Source organism: Physeter macrocephalus, chromosome 10, assembly GCF_002837175.3.
Source record: "Physeter macrocephalus isolate SW-GA chromosome 10, ASM283717v5, whole genome shotgun sequence".
NCBI classification, from domain to species: domain Eukaryota; kingdom Metazoa; phylum Chordata; class Mammalia; order Artiodactyla; family Physeteridae; genus Physeter; species Physeter macrocephalus.
The window spans coordinates 43,603,074-43,620,560 of record NC_041223.1 but is presented as its reverse complement, the minus strand read 5'-3'; the positions used below and the strand labels follow the sequence as shown (position 1 = coordinate 43,620,560).

Genomic DNA, 17,487 nt, shown 5'->3' with positions numbered 1-17,487 from the left:
ACGCGCAGGCTCAGCGGCCATGGCTCACGGGCCCAGCCGCTCCGCGGCATGTGGGATCCTCCCAGACCGGGGCGCGAACCCGGTTCCCCTGCATCGGCAGGCGGACGCGCAACCACTGCGCCATCAGGGAAGCCCAATAACCTCATTTTAAATTAAGGAAACACAAGTCAGAAAGACTCTATAGCTTGCCCAATGTTTAACAACTAATAAGTGACAGCGATATGATTAGAACCCATGTCCACCTGAATTGAAAGATGTCACCACTCAAAATCTTTACCATGAGATGTATTAAGACCTTTTCCATCGGCTCAACTCATTTAAACATTTATTGAGAACTTATAATGTGCCAGGATCTGTGCTAGGGACCGCAGAGAATATAAAGCAAAGTAAGTCATAGTAGGTCCTTCAACCCTACTCTATAAGAAAACAGGAAGGGGAAGACAGGCAAGTTAACAAATAATAGACGTGGAGCAAAGTGTAGTGGGGGCCATACGCAGTGACAATGGTGTGAAATTCAGAGGAGAGAAAGAAGGCACTGGGTTGAATGAACTTCTCATAATTTCAGATGTTTACATTTGCCCCAAATTTGCAAATCATTTTCACTCATTGTGGTTTCAAACATACGTAAATGACACACTTGCTAGATATAATTTTCCCCGTGAATTTTCAGAGAAATTGAATCTACCATGTCAGATATCTATTGCCTTAATAGGGCATGAAACATAGAATAATATGTTGTAATTTCCAGTTAACTAGATACAAATTGTAGGTACAAAATATTATATCAAACACTGCATTATACAATATGGTTGGATAAAATCATGTCCTAGTTAAACTATATTTAATCATCTAAGATTTCATACATGCTATATGTATAGGTACCCACTTTCAAATGATTTAAAAACTGATAAATACACTTACTAATAAAATTTTAATAAGTAATATTTAATCACTTGGTTACCGATAACTTAGGAAATACTTCTAAACTTGCAGTTACACAAAATTGTATCATTATTAACAATAATTATCACTGCATTGGTGAAAATTCAAAGTACTCAGGAGTAGATTCCATGTAGTCAAAGGCTTAACAGAGTAGACCATAATGATATAAATGTAGAGTTTGAAAAAGATTTTTGAGACTATTCATTGAAACAGTGTGGCCTCTTTTTAGGACTTTTAAAAGAGGGACTGATGTTTCCCTAATTTCTATTAAAATAGTTTATTATAATTTAACTTTCCTGAATCCATTCATATAAAATTAATTTCATGTAACCAAGAATTCTATCGAGCAGCACGTCCACACTTCACTAATACAACAATAATTGATATTCATAGTAATGGCCCCATGTCACCACAAGATTCTGAAATGGGTCCTTATTGAAAAGTGACTGAATCATGTTCATTATAATTTTATAGTCTTAATAATGGATAGTTTTTAATTTATGGGTTATTCCACAATGAACTCCTTAAAATTAGAAGTTTTGTCATGATTTTCTAGTTGACACATAAAAAAAGATTCATCAGGTTGCTTTGTAACAGCAACCTTCATTTGCCTGGAAGACACACCCAGGGACACAGCCATGAGGTCTGGTTCCTCATCGGAGCCTCCTCATGTTCTTGGGCCACCCACTCCCCATGAGCCCCAGGAGGGTTCCCAGCCCTTGCAGTTCCAGACTCTCAGCTCCATTCCCTTGAACTCCAGCAAGCTCTCCTGCCTTTTGGGGTATCTTTTCTGTCTCTGATTCTTACCAGCAGTGGGAAGCTGTCTTAGAAAAAGTTACACTAATTAGAGTAAATGTGTCTCCAGAGGTGACCACAAAGACATGAGTGAAGAGGTCTCTCCCCAATCCCAGCCCAGATTCTTTTATGTGAAACCTCTTCCTAGAGAATGTGCAGTGCTCCCAACTGTACAGTGAACATCTGGCTCTGCAGTTTTAGGTTGTTCCAGCTAATCTGGAAATCCAAGGCTACTCTAAGGTGGGTCTCTCCCTTAGAATCATGCTGGAGAGAGCGCCCTCCCAATCCCGCACCTATTCTGCCCCAGAGCTGCATGTCTGCTGAGCTCCCATGAGCCAACTACACAGGACACAGCTGGAGGCTCCTTGGGTACAAGCCCACTGTGAGGCCACTGGCTGCTGATTTCCACTGTCCTTTCCTAGCTTCACACTTCCTGGAGTGGAAAGAGTTGGCCTAAGTATAAGAAATAGCTAGGTACAGAATTTTTGAGAGATTGGACAGAAACCAAAACTAACCAAAATTGAATTTAGAACAAACAGATATTTTTATGAAAGAAGAAAAATACTAATGTGATAATGAATTACATATATTTTCACCCTTATGTTACTTACTTTAGGAAGTTGAAAATTTCAACCCATAATCCCTTTCGCTCAGACAGAAGACATGGGGCTTTATGGAGAGGGTACAACCTAGAAGAAACTGGTCCCTTTCTTAGCTAGGGAAGACTTCTTGTTGGGGACATAGGCAACCTTTTTATATCACAACGTAACTGGAGCACAGATAAATGGACTTTACTAAATCTCAGCTGGCAAAATACAGAACGTCTATAAAAATGTCAGAAAAGAATAGGCATAGGAAGCTGATTTTGCCGATGCCAAATTCTTGTCAGGAAAATTTTAATAAATCTTCCTTTTTTTTTTTTTTTTTTTTTTTTGGTTCCTAGGGGAAAATAAGCTGGTAGGGGACCTTCTGGTCTTAGGGGGAGCCACGCTCTACGGTATCTCTAACGTCTGGGAAGAATACATCATCCGAACACTGAGCCGAGTGGAATTCCTGGGAATGATTGGACTCTTCGGGGCATTTTTCAGTGGAATTCAGTTGTGAGTAAAAATTAGAAATTCAGGCAGTCGATACTCTTAGAGCTTATTCTTACAATTTTTTTTTCATTTGGGATATGGTTGTTCACTTCATTTTACGAAAATCAAAGGTAGAAACCTGTCACCAACCTCCCACATGAAATCTGAAAAACTCAGTTATCTTTATTAGTAAATTTCTTCCAAACTAAATGAATTTTTAATGGATGTATTTAATGGAATTTGAAGATAATTTACAAGAATACATGAGAAGTACATTGATTCTCCCAAACCAGCCAAGGAGGTTTTACTTAGAGAAACAGACAAACTAAGTGTAAATGCCATGATCTGATGCACTTCCAAAAAGGGGCATTCTGTTTACTACTGACAACCAGTAAACTAGTCTTACTAGTAACCACCACTAGAAAACTCATAGTTTAAATTTTCCTTTTATAAATGTTTTCTTTTATTGCCCATGGATTTGCACAAGTGAACCATATTTCAAATTCATCTCTTAGGGAATTCCCTGGCAGCCCAGTCGTTAGGACTCAGCACTTTCACTGCCATGGCTCGGGTTCAATCCCTGGTAGGAGAACTAAGATCCCACAAGCAATGCGCACGGCCAAAAAAAAACCAAACAAAAATGAAAAACAAAAAACAAATTCATCTCTTAGAAATTTAGTGTTTCCATTTTCCTTAAACGAGTGAAGATATAACACAGGCATTCACTAAGTATCAAAAAGTCAGAAACAACAATTTTGCAATAATTCTGGCATTGGAACATATAAGTCATCACTGACTAGGCCTCAGAAGTTGTTGCAAGAATAAGTGTCAAACAAAGCATAATTTTCCATCAATAAAGGCCATGAATTTTAGTTTCACATAAGAGATAAAGAAGGATAGTATAACCTCCAGTCTAATTTCAGCAAATCCCTCTCTGCAAAGCAAGTAATTCTAATTTCACCAAATCACTTTCTACAAAGTAAGTTCTTTGTACTGGGGCAGTGTCTGAAATTATTTATGGAAGCTATTTTGGCATCACTTTAAACTGGTTTTGCAAATAGGCTGTTTCCAAGAATCCTCCAAACTTCGGTATCCTGAGATACAGGTGAAAAAACTCCATAGCAAACAAGGCAAGGACATGGGAAGACTCTCTAAGAAAGATTTATTTTTGGTTCATTTTGAAAGCATGCTGGCATTTTAAAGTTCCTAAATTTGGTGCTTCAGCTTTGTAAGAGGAAAAGAAATAGCCTAGTTCAACTGTTCATAACTAACATTTTGTAGATGGATGGCTCATTTTATGGATTATTATTCTTGAATCCAAAAAAATATCTTCAGAGATCTAGCACTCATCTGCTTCAGTTATAGGCCATTAGAGCTGACAGAGCCCTTCAGAAACACTGCTGCCAAAATAGTGGAAGTGGCATTTGAGTGTGTTTGGTGAACAGGATACATTGAGGGCACACTGAAACCAAAGGGACACCGGTGGAGCCGTGCCCCCCTCCCCTCCTGGTCCTCTTCCAGAGCAGTGGTTCTCAGAGTGTAGTTCTCTGACCAACAGCACTGGCACCGCATGAAACTTGTCAGAAACACACATCCGTGGGCCCCACCCAGATCTATTGAATCAGACTTTCGAGGGATGGGGCCCAGGAAACTGTTTTAAAGTGCTCTCCAGGTGGCGGTTTTGTACATTTAAGTTTGAGCACCACTGCCCTGTAGCGTGCTCAGTCAGAAAACTGATTAAACCTGCAACCTCGCCATATACTTTTGAGAAAGCATCTAAGCAAGAGGAAGCATGGGTGAGAAGAACTGCGGAGGGTCTGTGCTCCACCATGCCCACTGGCTCACTCACCAAACAAGATCCTGCAGGGATAAACCTTGGGCTGGGCTGCCTAATGAGACTTGCCTCTGCGTGATCCAGAGTAATTTTTTTCACGGGCCCAGCCACTCCGCGGCATGTGGGATCTTCCCGGACCGGGGCACGAACCCGTGTCCCCTGCATCGGCAGGCAGACTCTCAACCACTGCGCCACCAGGGAAGCCCCAGAGTAATTTTTGAAATTCAATTGATTGCTTCATGACTTGTATAAATCTGGTAAGTGAAACAAAGAAGTAGGACGCATTGCTTATCAGGTCTGCTTTCTTTCAATTCGCAGAGCTATAATGGAGCACAAGGAGCTGTTAAAGGTGCCCTGGGACTGGCAAATAGGTAAGGGGTTTGCTCACCTAAGATGCTGTTTTCAGTAAACCTGAGAAATAACGCATGGAGAGTGACGGGGGTGGCGGTGAGGCACGAACAAGGAAAGGACTTAGACTGCACGGGACAAAAAAACAGGAAACCCCCTTGTCACTTTAGGGTTTCGTACACACTAGAAGAGACTGAACTGTATGATTCATAATGTTTCTTAATTGAGCCTCTGCTCATTATCATCGCCAAGATGCCATTATTGTAGACACAGAAGTATGTTATTAGGTCAAAGACCAGCTGGAAAGAAAAAATGCCCTGAGGCAGTGGTGGGACACAAATGACAGCAATTTGCTCCAGCCGAGAAACACCAAACTGACGTGATCATTAAAAAGTGGCACTTTAGTAAAGGAAAAAAAACTGAACTTAACAAAAAGCACAAAAGAAAACAAGGTAATGGGCATTCTGAACCCATAAAAACCTTTTCAGAAGGGAGCAGTGCTCACAAAAGACATGGTTAATTGATCTCCAAATGGACTTGGTGGAAAATACCAGACAGACTTTGAGCTACTTAATAGTCAGCCAGGGCATCTAGATGCCACCTGTTTCTAAAGTCACTTTTCTCTGAAAAAAATTTAAGACAAGGATTTAAGATCCCAGGTGATGCTCTAATAATGATCACTCAGCAAGCCCTAGACAGGACTGACCTACCCTCAGCCCTGAAATATCCCCTCAGTGTCTATACCAAGACGCCTGGGTTCCAGCAGCGAGCACAGAGCTGGGCTTATGGACATGCTTGGGAAGTGTGTGCCCGGGTGAAAATACAGGTGGTTCCCCACTCTGAAGCTGGCCGTTTGAGCCATCTCCAGCTTATATGAGCTTTCATGGAACTGACAGCTTCAGTCAAATTCTGCTTCTCCGAACAAGGACAACAGTGACATAAAGCTCCCTGCACCACTTTACCTACCCTTGACCCTGAAGCATCCAGGGTTGACTTGCCGCCGACAGAATTGCCTCTGAAGGCACACCAGGTGCTACAGAATTATGCACGACTGCCCCTGGGGTTATCTCTAGTGACTTCAAGGGCTCCCCAGCCCTTGTGTCTGTCACAGAGTCCTGCCGTTTAATTTCTCCCGAGTTGATACAATTAAATGAAAATCAATAGAGAGAAGGGATTGTAGGGAGGAGAGGAAGGCGGCTGCAAGTTACAGCTGCATTGGCCTTTGTGATTCTCAGAGCCAGGATGTTACCTGTGCTTGGTAACACTTCACATGCAGTGGTCCATGACTATAAATTAATTTTATATTAATAGTAGTAGCACTAATAAAAGATAATTTGTCCTCCAATTATGTGGCTGTCACATGCATGTCCACCAAGGTTCTGTTATAATTCAGTGTTAGTTAAATATGTCATCAAAAGGTAGTTTTATTCTGAACCCTTGTATTGCCATTAAAATGTCAATCTCCTGTGGTCCAAGATGATGAAGGGAACACATCATAAAATCATTTGTTTAATTTCTGACTGGAAATGAGGCTCAGATGGTCTAGAAAAGGAGCCAAATATTCATCTTTTCTTTCTGAAGCATGGGTACGGGTTGAGTGTTTTTACACCATGGCCATCTTTGTCCTCCTACCTCATCCTGACCTACTACAATGTTCTGCTTGGTTCAGTTCTAGGCACATAAAATTCAGTGAATAAATGTTTATTCAATGAGCAAATGAATGACAAGCAAAGGAGACGGGCTGTCCTGCCCTCTCTCATCTTACAAAAATATAGACAAAAGGGAAGCGGTGGAGACAGGGCAGGAGGCTTAGGCTTGGCTTTGCACTTTCTTTCTGGGAAACCAGGAGATGGTGTAGCAGCTACTGGAACTCATGGACCCTAAAGGCAAGGGGACATCAAGGGGGTCAGCCTCCCATCAAGGCCTCCCCATGCTCCATGGGAAATCACTCAAAAGTGCCAAGCTCTGATCACTGTGTCTTGGTGGAGCGCTCCCAGCGTCTTAGTTAAGAGACCAAAATCCAAGACTATATCTCACAGTATCTGTCGATGCGTTTCTCTCCCTTCCCTCTCTCCACATCAGTAATCCCCATCATATAGTCTCTTGGACAGCTCCTATGGTTGCCATTTTATCAAAGTAAAGAGATTTTTTTTTCAATGGAGCAAGTGGGGTAATAAACGTGTTTCATACTTTCTGGATTTGGAAAGCATTTTTTAACAGATTCTGTTATTTTCTAATAATATTGGCCAATTGCAAGATGCAAAGAGTAATTAAAAGCAAGAAGATAACATTAATTTATTGATGCTGTTTGTTTTTCTTTCTTTGTTTTACTCTACTGAACAGAACGACTGGTTCTGGTTATGTAATCATGAAACTCAAGTGGAATGTAGGACCTATAGAGCTAAAATGTCCTTCTGTGGAGCAGGTGGACAGATTAGTCAGAAATCTAATAACTAGCTTACGTGTTCCCTTTATCCAATTTTGCCATATTGTGTTGAAGGACGTGTGAACAAGTGTTAGCTGACGTGCAAGTCCAGTGTCAGAGGAAGAAAAAGTGTGCGTTGGGTCAGCCAACACCAGTTCGTGGTGCGCTGGGGCTTCACTTTTCTTGCCGTGGGTGATGCTTGCTTTGGTTTTGGTTTTGTCCTAGAGGCCAAAACAAGAGATTTGACCTTTCCCTGAAGATGCAGTAATGGGACCACAGAGCAGGAAAGACCTTAAAGGTCATTAAGAATACAGCCTTTCTTTTTACCGATGCTGAACTGGAGGCCTGGGGAACTGAGGCCGCTTCTCTGGGCTCACGGCTGCCTGTGGTGGGACTAATTTGCACTCTCTGAGTCATCCCCCGATCCTGGTGCCTTAGTGCATATGTCCTGAGAAACCATCTTACCTTGCCTTTATTGTTAAGAATTAAAAGTAATGTTTTAAAAATCTAGTCTAGTCAAAGGAAAGTAAAAGAACACTAGTGACACCAGTGGGATCCCAAAGAAAGTGATGAGATAAAATATATGCAGCATACACAGACACGTACTATATACATGTATATACCATATCCATCATATATAAGCATATATAGCACACATCACATGATATATCATGTATATATGATGTGTTGTGTATATATCATATATAAAATGAGATGCTCATTACAGTCAAATAGGATGCCTCATCCAAGCCCCATTTCTTTTCATAATAATTAGACAACACAGGTTAGTAGTATGTGCTCAGAATTTAAATTCAGGCAGCCTGAGTGACCTGAGGGCAAGCTACTCAACCTCTATAAGCTTGTCTTCTGCCTGTTTGCTCACAGATCTTTTTCTTACCGTTACTCTGCTCTGCATTGCAGAGGCTGACGACTGACTCATGCAAAACAAACAATGCTTCCCAGCTGCTTTGTTAACTGGCTTTCAGTTAGATTTGGCCAATGGGAAGCAGTAGAAGGGGACTGGAAGGTGAGAGGAAGAAAGAAACCACAGTGTGTCTCCTTCTTTCAGGTCAGGTCTCTAGAAATGGCCGAGTGTCCTCTGATTATTCCTCTGCTGGGCTTCCCTGACTTCTGACCTCTGGTAACATGGCCTCCTCCCTGGTTCCCTCTGGCTTCAGTGGTGTGAATAATTTACTGCTATTGCTAATGTCTGGGTTGCCTCACCATCCCTGTTTCCACATCACCCATTCAAACACCTTTTTAACTTGTGCCCCATATTATATTTCCTCTTTTGAACATGGTATGGGTGTTTTTTGACTGATACACTCTATAAGCCTATTTCCTCACGTGTGTAAAGAGGATAACAATAGCAATGGCAGCAATGGCATTATACTGGTATGGAGATTAATTAATGTACATAAAGTACATGACACATAGCAAGTGCTCAGTCAGTATTAGCTGGTAGTATTCTTTCCAATTTCTTTAGCTTAAATCTCTTTAGTGCATGAGGACAAGAGCTACCAAATTCTGTCTTTAGTGAGAGGGAAATCATTTCAAATAAGAAATGGTTATACATATACTTTGTAAATGTAGTTATTGCACCCATCATGTGATTGTCAGTCAAAAAGTAATTCAGTCCATTTGTTTGATCATGTCGATCGATTGTTTGAAAACCCCACATGCACAGCAAGTTGGGCCTTCAGATGCATCACTTACGTCCATTAACTAGCTAATGTCCCTCTAAGAACAACAAATCAGTAAATTGCAGCAATACTGCATTCCCACTCTCCACTTAATCATGTGTTCATTTGGCTGACCATGCTTTGCTCACAAAACAGGATATTCACACACAAAAACATTGGTTGACCCAGCAAAGTGATTAACTATGACGGTGTACATATTTCACTCCTATCCCTCTAAATTTAATTTCTGCAGTTTTTAAGAACAGGTCTAGAGTGTTTAAGCTTGGAGCATCTCAAGGTAGCCTGATGAGTAGAGTGAAACTCTGCTGTGTATCTATTTTCTTACACTCCTTGGCTCACCAATTAGCTTGTAAAGTCACACCTCTTCTCTGAGCTGCCAGTTGTATATCCACTCCCTACTGGACAAATTCTTTTGGATGATGCGTAAGTGTCTAACACCTAACGTGTTCAAAATAGAGCTTTTTATTTCCCCTGAAAACCTGGTCCTCCGGCTCAGTTCTCTCCATCTCAGTAAATGGCATCATAATTCACCCAGTTTCTAAATTAGCCAGAGCCCATGTGAACCCATAGGTGTCTTTGACGCTGTCCTTTTCCTTACTCCCCACATCCAGTCTACCAGCAGGGCATGTTGAGTCTTCACAGACCAGCCACTTCCCTTCATCTCCACTGCCACTCGGAGCAAAGCCACCAGCATCTCTTGCCTGGACTGAGACCCTGCACTCCTCACTGGTCTCCTCCGTGCTTTTCTCCTTCAGTTCCTTCTCCTCACAATAACCAAAGTCATCTTTTAGAAATGTAAATCAGACGTTAGCCACCTGCTATAAACTCCTCAGTGGCTTCCCATTACAACTAGAACAAGATCGATTTCTTTGTAAGACCTACAAAACCCCACATAATCCAGCCCCTGACTAATTTTCCAACCTCCTGTCTTATCACTGCCTCACTCTGTTCATCCTGCTCGGATATTCTGACCTCTGGCAGCTCCTGGAACCCATCAGGGTCTTTTCATTTGTAGGTCCTCCTGCCTAAATTATTTTCCCCCTGGCAATCTCCTTTAGTCCTTCAGCATTCAAGGTAACTGCCACCTCCACCCCTCCTAAAGCAAGCTCCCTGTCATTCCTCATAGCAACCCTTTTCTTCCTTCATAGTACCAATATCAACTCTAAGCTTCCTGTCTATCCTATTTTCCATTGTATTGCTAACCCATAGCAGAGTCCCTAGAGCATAGTAGGTACTCAGTGAATACTTGGGTGAATAATTGAGTGAATATAAAACATCAGATCTCACATGTGAGAGTCCATAGTATGCTAGGTAAGGTGATGGGAGGGTAGGATTGTTGAACTTCCTAGCCCAGTCATGTATAATCGAAAAAAAAAATTTTTAAGACTCTGGTTCCTGGACTACGTTTTGATCAAGTTTGATTACTTTTAGTGGATTAATTTAAGATATATTTTATCCCTAGTCTGTTCATCTCAGATTCCTTAAAGGAATACTGAATTAATTTTTATGTCTTTTCATGTATTAATCATAGGTTATTTAATATTGCATTTTTAGTAACTTGGTTAAAAGGAAAATAAATTATAAGTAGCATGAAACTCAAATACAGGAAAATTGAACATTTTTAGGGAATTAAAACTTTGGATGGAGAGCCAAAAGCCATCTGACATTACTATGACAGAATATCCACGAGAGGACTCGTATAATTTACTGAACGAGAAAAGTGATTATTCCAGTTTCCTCTTAGTGCATTTCCACCACACTAGAGGGGGCTGTTGTACTGAGTTTGCTTACTTAGTATTCAAAATAAAATTCTTATATAGACTTGGCATGGCTTTCCTTAAATATCAGAAACATATAGAATAATGATTCATGCCCTGAAATGCTTTGCATATGGGAAAATCAAATTTCTCTATGGAGGGATCCCTGTTCTTCACAGTCAAAGGGACTGGATGTCTAGTACCTACCAAATCCTCCAAAATTCATAGGACTCCAGGGAAGTAATCTGCCCACAGCCTAATGCAGAAACATGTAATCGAGGTTCCTTTGGAAATGTTGGATATTTTATTATATAAAAATGTCCAGAGATCCACTGAATCGCATTACTTATGCTTATTCTATGCCTTATTCTTTCAAGGTAGAGAAATGGGCATAATTTTTCTACATTTATGTTGCATCAACATCTAGGAAGTGATGAACCAAACTCTAGATTTAGCCATAATCCTCTGTTTGGGACTCAACAAAATTATGTACTTATGGAATTAGTATTAACAATTGTGTATCTAGTTATAATGAGAGAGAAAGAGAGAGAGAATTTCAGAGGATGAGGGACTGATCATATAGCATTTTAAGGGCATTTTTTTCTTCTTTTTTACCTTTCTGTTTTGCAAAACTTCGTTCTTTGATGGTCTACAAAGCATTTACCTATTTCTAAAACAGCAGAGCCTGCATGTGAGAGCCCACGGTATGCTAGGAAGAGTGATGGTGGAATAGGACTCTGGTGTTGGCGGTAGGGCTGAGCAGGATTCACAAATCTGGAAGAAACTGACAGATCATCTTGTGTCAAAGCAATGAAGTGATTTGCCCAAGGTCACACAGTTAGGACTTCAGTGCAGTACTCGGACTTAGTCCACATCTCTTTGTCATGTAAGCCCTTCCATTTTAAGGACTGTGTAGTTATTCATCGTTGTGAGCAATGCATGACACCAAGTAGTTTTGTTCCCATGTTGCAAATAAGAAAGAAATGAAAAAATGTTTTGAAAGACGTGGGTACTAGAAACTACTTACAGCACAACCAGAAATAGAATTTAGAAGACTTGACCCTATGTTCTGACTGTAGCCACTAAGAGGTACTCCTTCCTGGAAGAAGCAAAACATCATATATGTGTGAGAAGCATGTGGTTTTTGTTCCACATGCAGATTTTCACTTTTTACTTTATGTTTTAGCTACGTATTACCCAATAATAAACATCCGTTAATAGAGTGAAAGATAAGTCGGGGGCACCATTCCCCTTCTTTCACCCACTGCGGATCCACAGAGGCCCTGGAGGAGGCTGTGACGTCACCTCTCTTTCCTCTCCCCATCAGGACTGCTCTACGTTGGCTTTAGTGCCTGCATGTTTGGTCTCTACAGCTTCATGCCAGTGGTCATAAAGAAAACCAGCGCCACTTCGGTCAACCTCTCCCTGCTCACCGCAGATCTGTACAGCTTGTTCTGTGGATTGTTTCTCTTCCACTACAAGGTAAGTGGAGTCAGTGCTCCTTTCTGAAGATGATACTTTGTAGGAAGGAATGCATATAGGTAGGAATACTCTGCTGTGGAATTGCCCCAATTTTGTGATTTTGCATTGAGAAGCAGGAATGTACCTCTGTGTGCTAACCCCTATGACCTGGGTATTCCCATTCCAACTATAAGACTGAAGCAACATTTTGTCATAAGAGACTAGTCACCACAGACATTTGATAGTGAAAGATAAGAAACAGCTCTAGAGGGAAAGGCTTTCAAATAATGGGGGACAGTTTTTCTGACATCATTCACCCCAGAAGCTACTCTTTTTCCAGCCTAAAGCTAGGGAGACTTGTACAATTCTCAAGCTATAACTGCCAAATGGATTCTGCCAAAGGCACCGGAAGAGTGTATTCTCATTGGAGAAAAGACACAGTTCCTGCAGTTTCTGTTTTGCATGTATTTTTATAGCAAATATGAATGGAAAATGCTAATTCATTCAAAATAGTTTCTATTATATCACCCCTAAAGAAGAAACTAGTCGGTACAAAGATGGCAATCTTTTCGAGTGTAAGACTCTACCCACATCCTCACCCAAGGCAGGCATGACATTGGTTATGGTCCACTGAGGTGTGCTATGAGAGGCTATTTTTTAAACACTACACTCACTGATTCATTAACAATTGACTGGAGTTGGTATGTGAGAAGAGACCCGCTTGCCATTCCTTAACTAGTCAGTGGGGACTCTGACCAGTGTGAAAAAGGACAAGTAAGGGATATCCAAACAGATAAGACCAAATTAGGACAGGCCAAAGAAGAAGAGACAGAAGAAAAGAGGCGCTGCTCTGGGCCACTTCTAGCCAAGTGCTTCACCAGCAGTATTACAGGTAATGTCATCATCTCACGATGTGGCCAGTTGATAGGGCATCTTGGTGGGCAGGGCATCTTCAACCAGGTCACACTGGGTTTGGAGGTTCCCGGAGAAGTGCTGAGCTGGAGGGAGTATATACTTGAGATGATGATCAGAGGCCAAGCAGCAGAAGTGAATGGTCAGAAATATTACTGTGCTAAGCCAAAATCATAGCCAAGAAACAGACCAAGAAGAGCAGGCACGGGTGGAAAAGAGGTCACAAATAAGGTTGGCAGCCGGGAGGACCATAAGCAGATCTGGAAGATGAGAGGTGAAGAAAGCAACCGTAGCAGCAGATAGGGATAAAATGCTGAGTCCCTGTTTTACATGGAAACTTCTGCCAAGCGTGGTGGCAAAAATGGCAGCTTAAAGAAATTGTCTATTGCTGGACAGCATTTGTACATTGTTGGTAATTTGTTTTGCCTAGTTGGTACAATCTGTTTCCTGAGTGCACCCTGGTCCTCATAAGAGTAAAAAGTAAAGTCTCAGCATGTCCCCCCCATTGCTCCCACCACAGTGTTAGGAGGACCACCTTCCCTCAGAATCCCCCTCCAAACACACCCAATTCTTTTCCAGAGCCCCGGGGACTACTCAGCCGGGGTCTCATCAGTACCGCACAGTGGCTGCTATTTTTCTGTCTCTCCTCTACAGCTAAGCATCCACATCTAGTCCATTCCTCAGTATGAGTTCTGTTCTCAGCACTTCCTCCTGTAATTGTCTTTATAAGGTCCAACTAGAAGAATCCCTTTAATCGTCCTTGAGGAAAGGTGACTGAAACCTATTGTTTTGTTAAGGACTACGGTCACTTCTTGGGCAGTCCAGATCCAGTTCGGCTCTCAGCATCCTTCATAGCAGTGTTCTGGAAAGTCTGCTTTCACCAGGGGTACTTGCTAAAAGTGCAGATTCCTGGGTCACACCCCTGAGCCACAGAATCAGCATCTGGGGATGCACCTGGGGGAGTCTGCTCCTCCGTGAGGCTGATGTTCTCTGAATTTGAGAACAAATACCTGAAAAGGGGTCCCTGAGCAGTGCTTGTTCCTGTTTTGAGTGTGTCACTCCTCGTACTTCCACTGACTTTTGGTTAGACCTGGGGGTCTCTACATAAACAAGCATCAGAAACTGGGAAGGCTGATGAACCAGGTAAATTCTAATTCTCCAAAATTCATCTTCTTCTCTCATCATTTGTATGTTACTGCTAACTTAGGATAAGTAACTTTGGGGAAGAGGAAACCGAGTAGTACCCTGTCATCATGCCATCAGAAGGGAACCTGTGTTATCCGAAAATTACATTCCTGTACTCACCTATTTGGAGGTGTCTTAGATGGTTTTTAATTCTTAAAGCAATGCTTTTCACTATACACATATATTTCGTTACCATTTAACAGATAAATTTCCTTAAGGTAAGAAAACACAATAGATGTTTTCTCTAGTTAAAATTGATTCCTATTGTCTTTCTTTAAATCAAACTTTCAAGATAATTGCAGATACATGTACAGTTTTAAGAAATAATACAGAGTTCCCATTTACCCTTTACCTAGTTTCCCCCATTGGTGACATCTTGCAAACCTGTGGTATAATATCAGGATATTAACATCAACACAGTTAACATGCAGAATATTTCCATCCCCACAAGGGTTGCTCTTGTTGCCTTTTTATAGCCATGCTTACTTGTCTCTCACCCACCTCCTTAACCCCTTGAAACCACTAATTTATTCTCCATTTCTCTAAATTTGTCACTTCCATGTAAATGGAATTATACAGTATGTAACCTTTTGGGATCAACTTTTTTCACAGCATAATTTCTCAGCATAATTCTCTGGAGATTCATCCATATAGTTTTATATATTAGTAGCTCCTTTTTTATTGCAGAGTACTATTCCACAGTATGGATGTACCACGATTTATTTAACCACGTACTCAGTGAAGGACTCTGGGTTGTTTATGTTTGAGGCTATTACGTGTAAAACTGTTATGAACATTCATGTACACGTTCTTGTGTGAACAGATTTTTCATTTCTCTGAAATAAACAACCAAGAGTACAATTGCTGGGCTTATGATTGTAGCATGTTTAGTTTCTTAAGAAACTGCCAAAATGTTTTCTTGAGTGACCTGTTATCTTTCGTTACAAAGAAATACATATCAGTTGTGAGAAAGTCAGAAAATACAGATAAGTATTGTTATACATTGGTACCATTTACAGTGCCTATTACTTTTGTAGTACACATATTTGCAGTTCATATATATTTTTAAATTTAATTACACCATGCATACTGCTTTGTTACATGCTTTATTTAAACTTAGCATGTAGGGACTTCCCTGGCTTTCCAGTGGTTAAGACTTCGCCTTCCAATGCAGGGGGTGTGGGTTCGATCCCTGGTCAGGGAGCTAAGATCCCACATGCCTCACAGCCGAAAAACCAAAACATAAAACAGAAGCAATATTGTAACAAATTCAATGAAGACTTTAAAAATGGTCCACATCAAAAAAAAAAAATCTTAAATAAATAAACTTAGCATGTATATATTTCCTTGTCTTTTAATATCTGTATATAATGTGAATGTGAATGAGTGGTTCTCAACCCTGACTGTGCATTATAATCACCTGGAGAAAATACAAAACATAGCCGTTCCAATGGTTTGAGACCATAAGGCTCAAAGCCAAGTCAACAAACCCATACCAGCTGTTATCCTTTGTAACTGCCTTTCTTAGGAAACAGACATTCCCACTTATTTGATTTAATAAAGTTTTATTTAAAAAAAAACCCATAGCCAGGCCCAGGCCCTACCCCAGAGAGTCTGATCCTGATTGGTCAGGAGTGGGAACTTTTAGAAGCTCTTCAGATGGTTCATCACATATCCTAATACACAGCCAGAGTTGAGATTATTTTTGTAGATATATAGTATTCCAAGGAATGGCTATACTTTTAATTTATTTAATCCCAGGTTTCTCAACCATGGTACTATTGACATTTTAGACCAGATGATTCTTTCTAAGGGGAGGGGGCCTGTCTTGTGCATTATAGGATGTTTAGTAGCATCCCTGGCCTTGACGCACTCGATGCCGGTAGCATCCTGCAAGTCGTGACAGTCAAAAATGTCTCCACTCGTTGCTAAACATTGAGAACCACTGATTGAACAATCCCTGCTTATTGAATTCAAGTGGTATCTCTTTTTGGCTATTATAAATAATTTGGGGAATAAGCTTGTACTAAATCTTTGCTCACATTCTATATTTCAATTTTTTTGAAACAATTTTTAAATAAATCTCGTAATTGGCTTCATTTCTTTTTTGAAACAAATATCTTTACAATAATTTGAGAATCCTATTGACAAATCAGGAACCTTGTACAGAGGCAGTATTCACAAAGCCATGTTAATATTATGGGCTGTGTCATATGACATAGACGAATGCTCTATTTCTCCTTTCCCTTCACTCTCCTGTACTTACAGTTGATACCACATCACTTCTTGAATAAACACTGCCTTTTACTGTTCTCTGTTTTATGAACAATAGTATTTAATATCTGCAAAGAAATAAGCTAAATTCTCAATTTAAACCTTTAAAAAATTCCTTTTCCTTAATTTCTAAAAGAATCTTCCAAGTAGTGCTTGAATTTGCAATCAAGTAGTCATTATTTGGAATATCCAGGATGTTTTTCCCCAGGGGCCCAGCTTGCCTGCCTCTAAAATTGGCCGTGGGCTTCCCAGATGGGAGGCTCTCCAGAGCCGGCAGCAGGACAGGTCTGGGCGGCATGCAGGTTTCCCACCACAGCCAGATGAGCCATCGCAGAAAATTGATTTTTAAAAACTGCATATTGGGGGTACTTTTATCATTAAGAGCAGTTTATGGTCAATGAAAAATCTTGACAACTTTTGCAAAATTTAAAAATGGTGATGTCAGTTGTGTGTGTGTGTGTGTGTGTGTATGTGTGTGTATTTGGAGCAGTAGGAGAAGGTGGTTATATTTTTATATATCTTCTTTGGAAAAATATCTATTTAGATTCTTTGCCCATTTTTAGTTGGCTTATTTGTCTTTTATTGAGTTATAGTATTTCTCTTTTTTTTTAAACATCTTTATTGTAGTATAACTGTTTTACAATGGTGTGTTAGATTCTGCTTTACAACAAAGTGAATCAGTTATACATACACATATGTTCCCATATCTCTTCCTTCTTGCGTCACCCTCCCTCCCACCCTCCCTATCCCACCCCTCTAGGTGGTCACAAAGCAC

General features: G+C 40.6%; 1 protein-coding gene across 1 annotated transcript in view; it reads left to right on the top strand.

Annotated features, from left to right (window-relative positions):
- SLC35F1 (solute carrier family 35 member F1) overlaps positions 1-17,487 on the top strand; it is a 444,149-nt gene that overhangs the window by 380,726 nt on the left and 45,936 nt on the right. Inside the window, exons 5-7 of the mRNA XM_024122526.2 lie at positions 2,681-2,837; positions 4,966-5,018; positions 12,208-12,362. Coding sequence (XP_023978294.1) covers positions 2,681-2,837; positions 4,966-5,018; positions 12,208-12,362 — 365 coding nt within the window. The remainder of the gene's footprint in view (positions 1-2,680; positions 2,838-4,965; positions 5,019-12,207; positions 12,363-17,487) is intronic.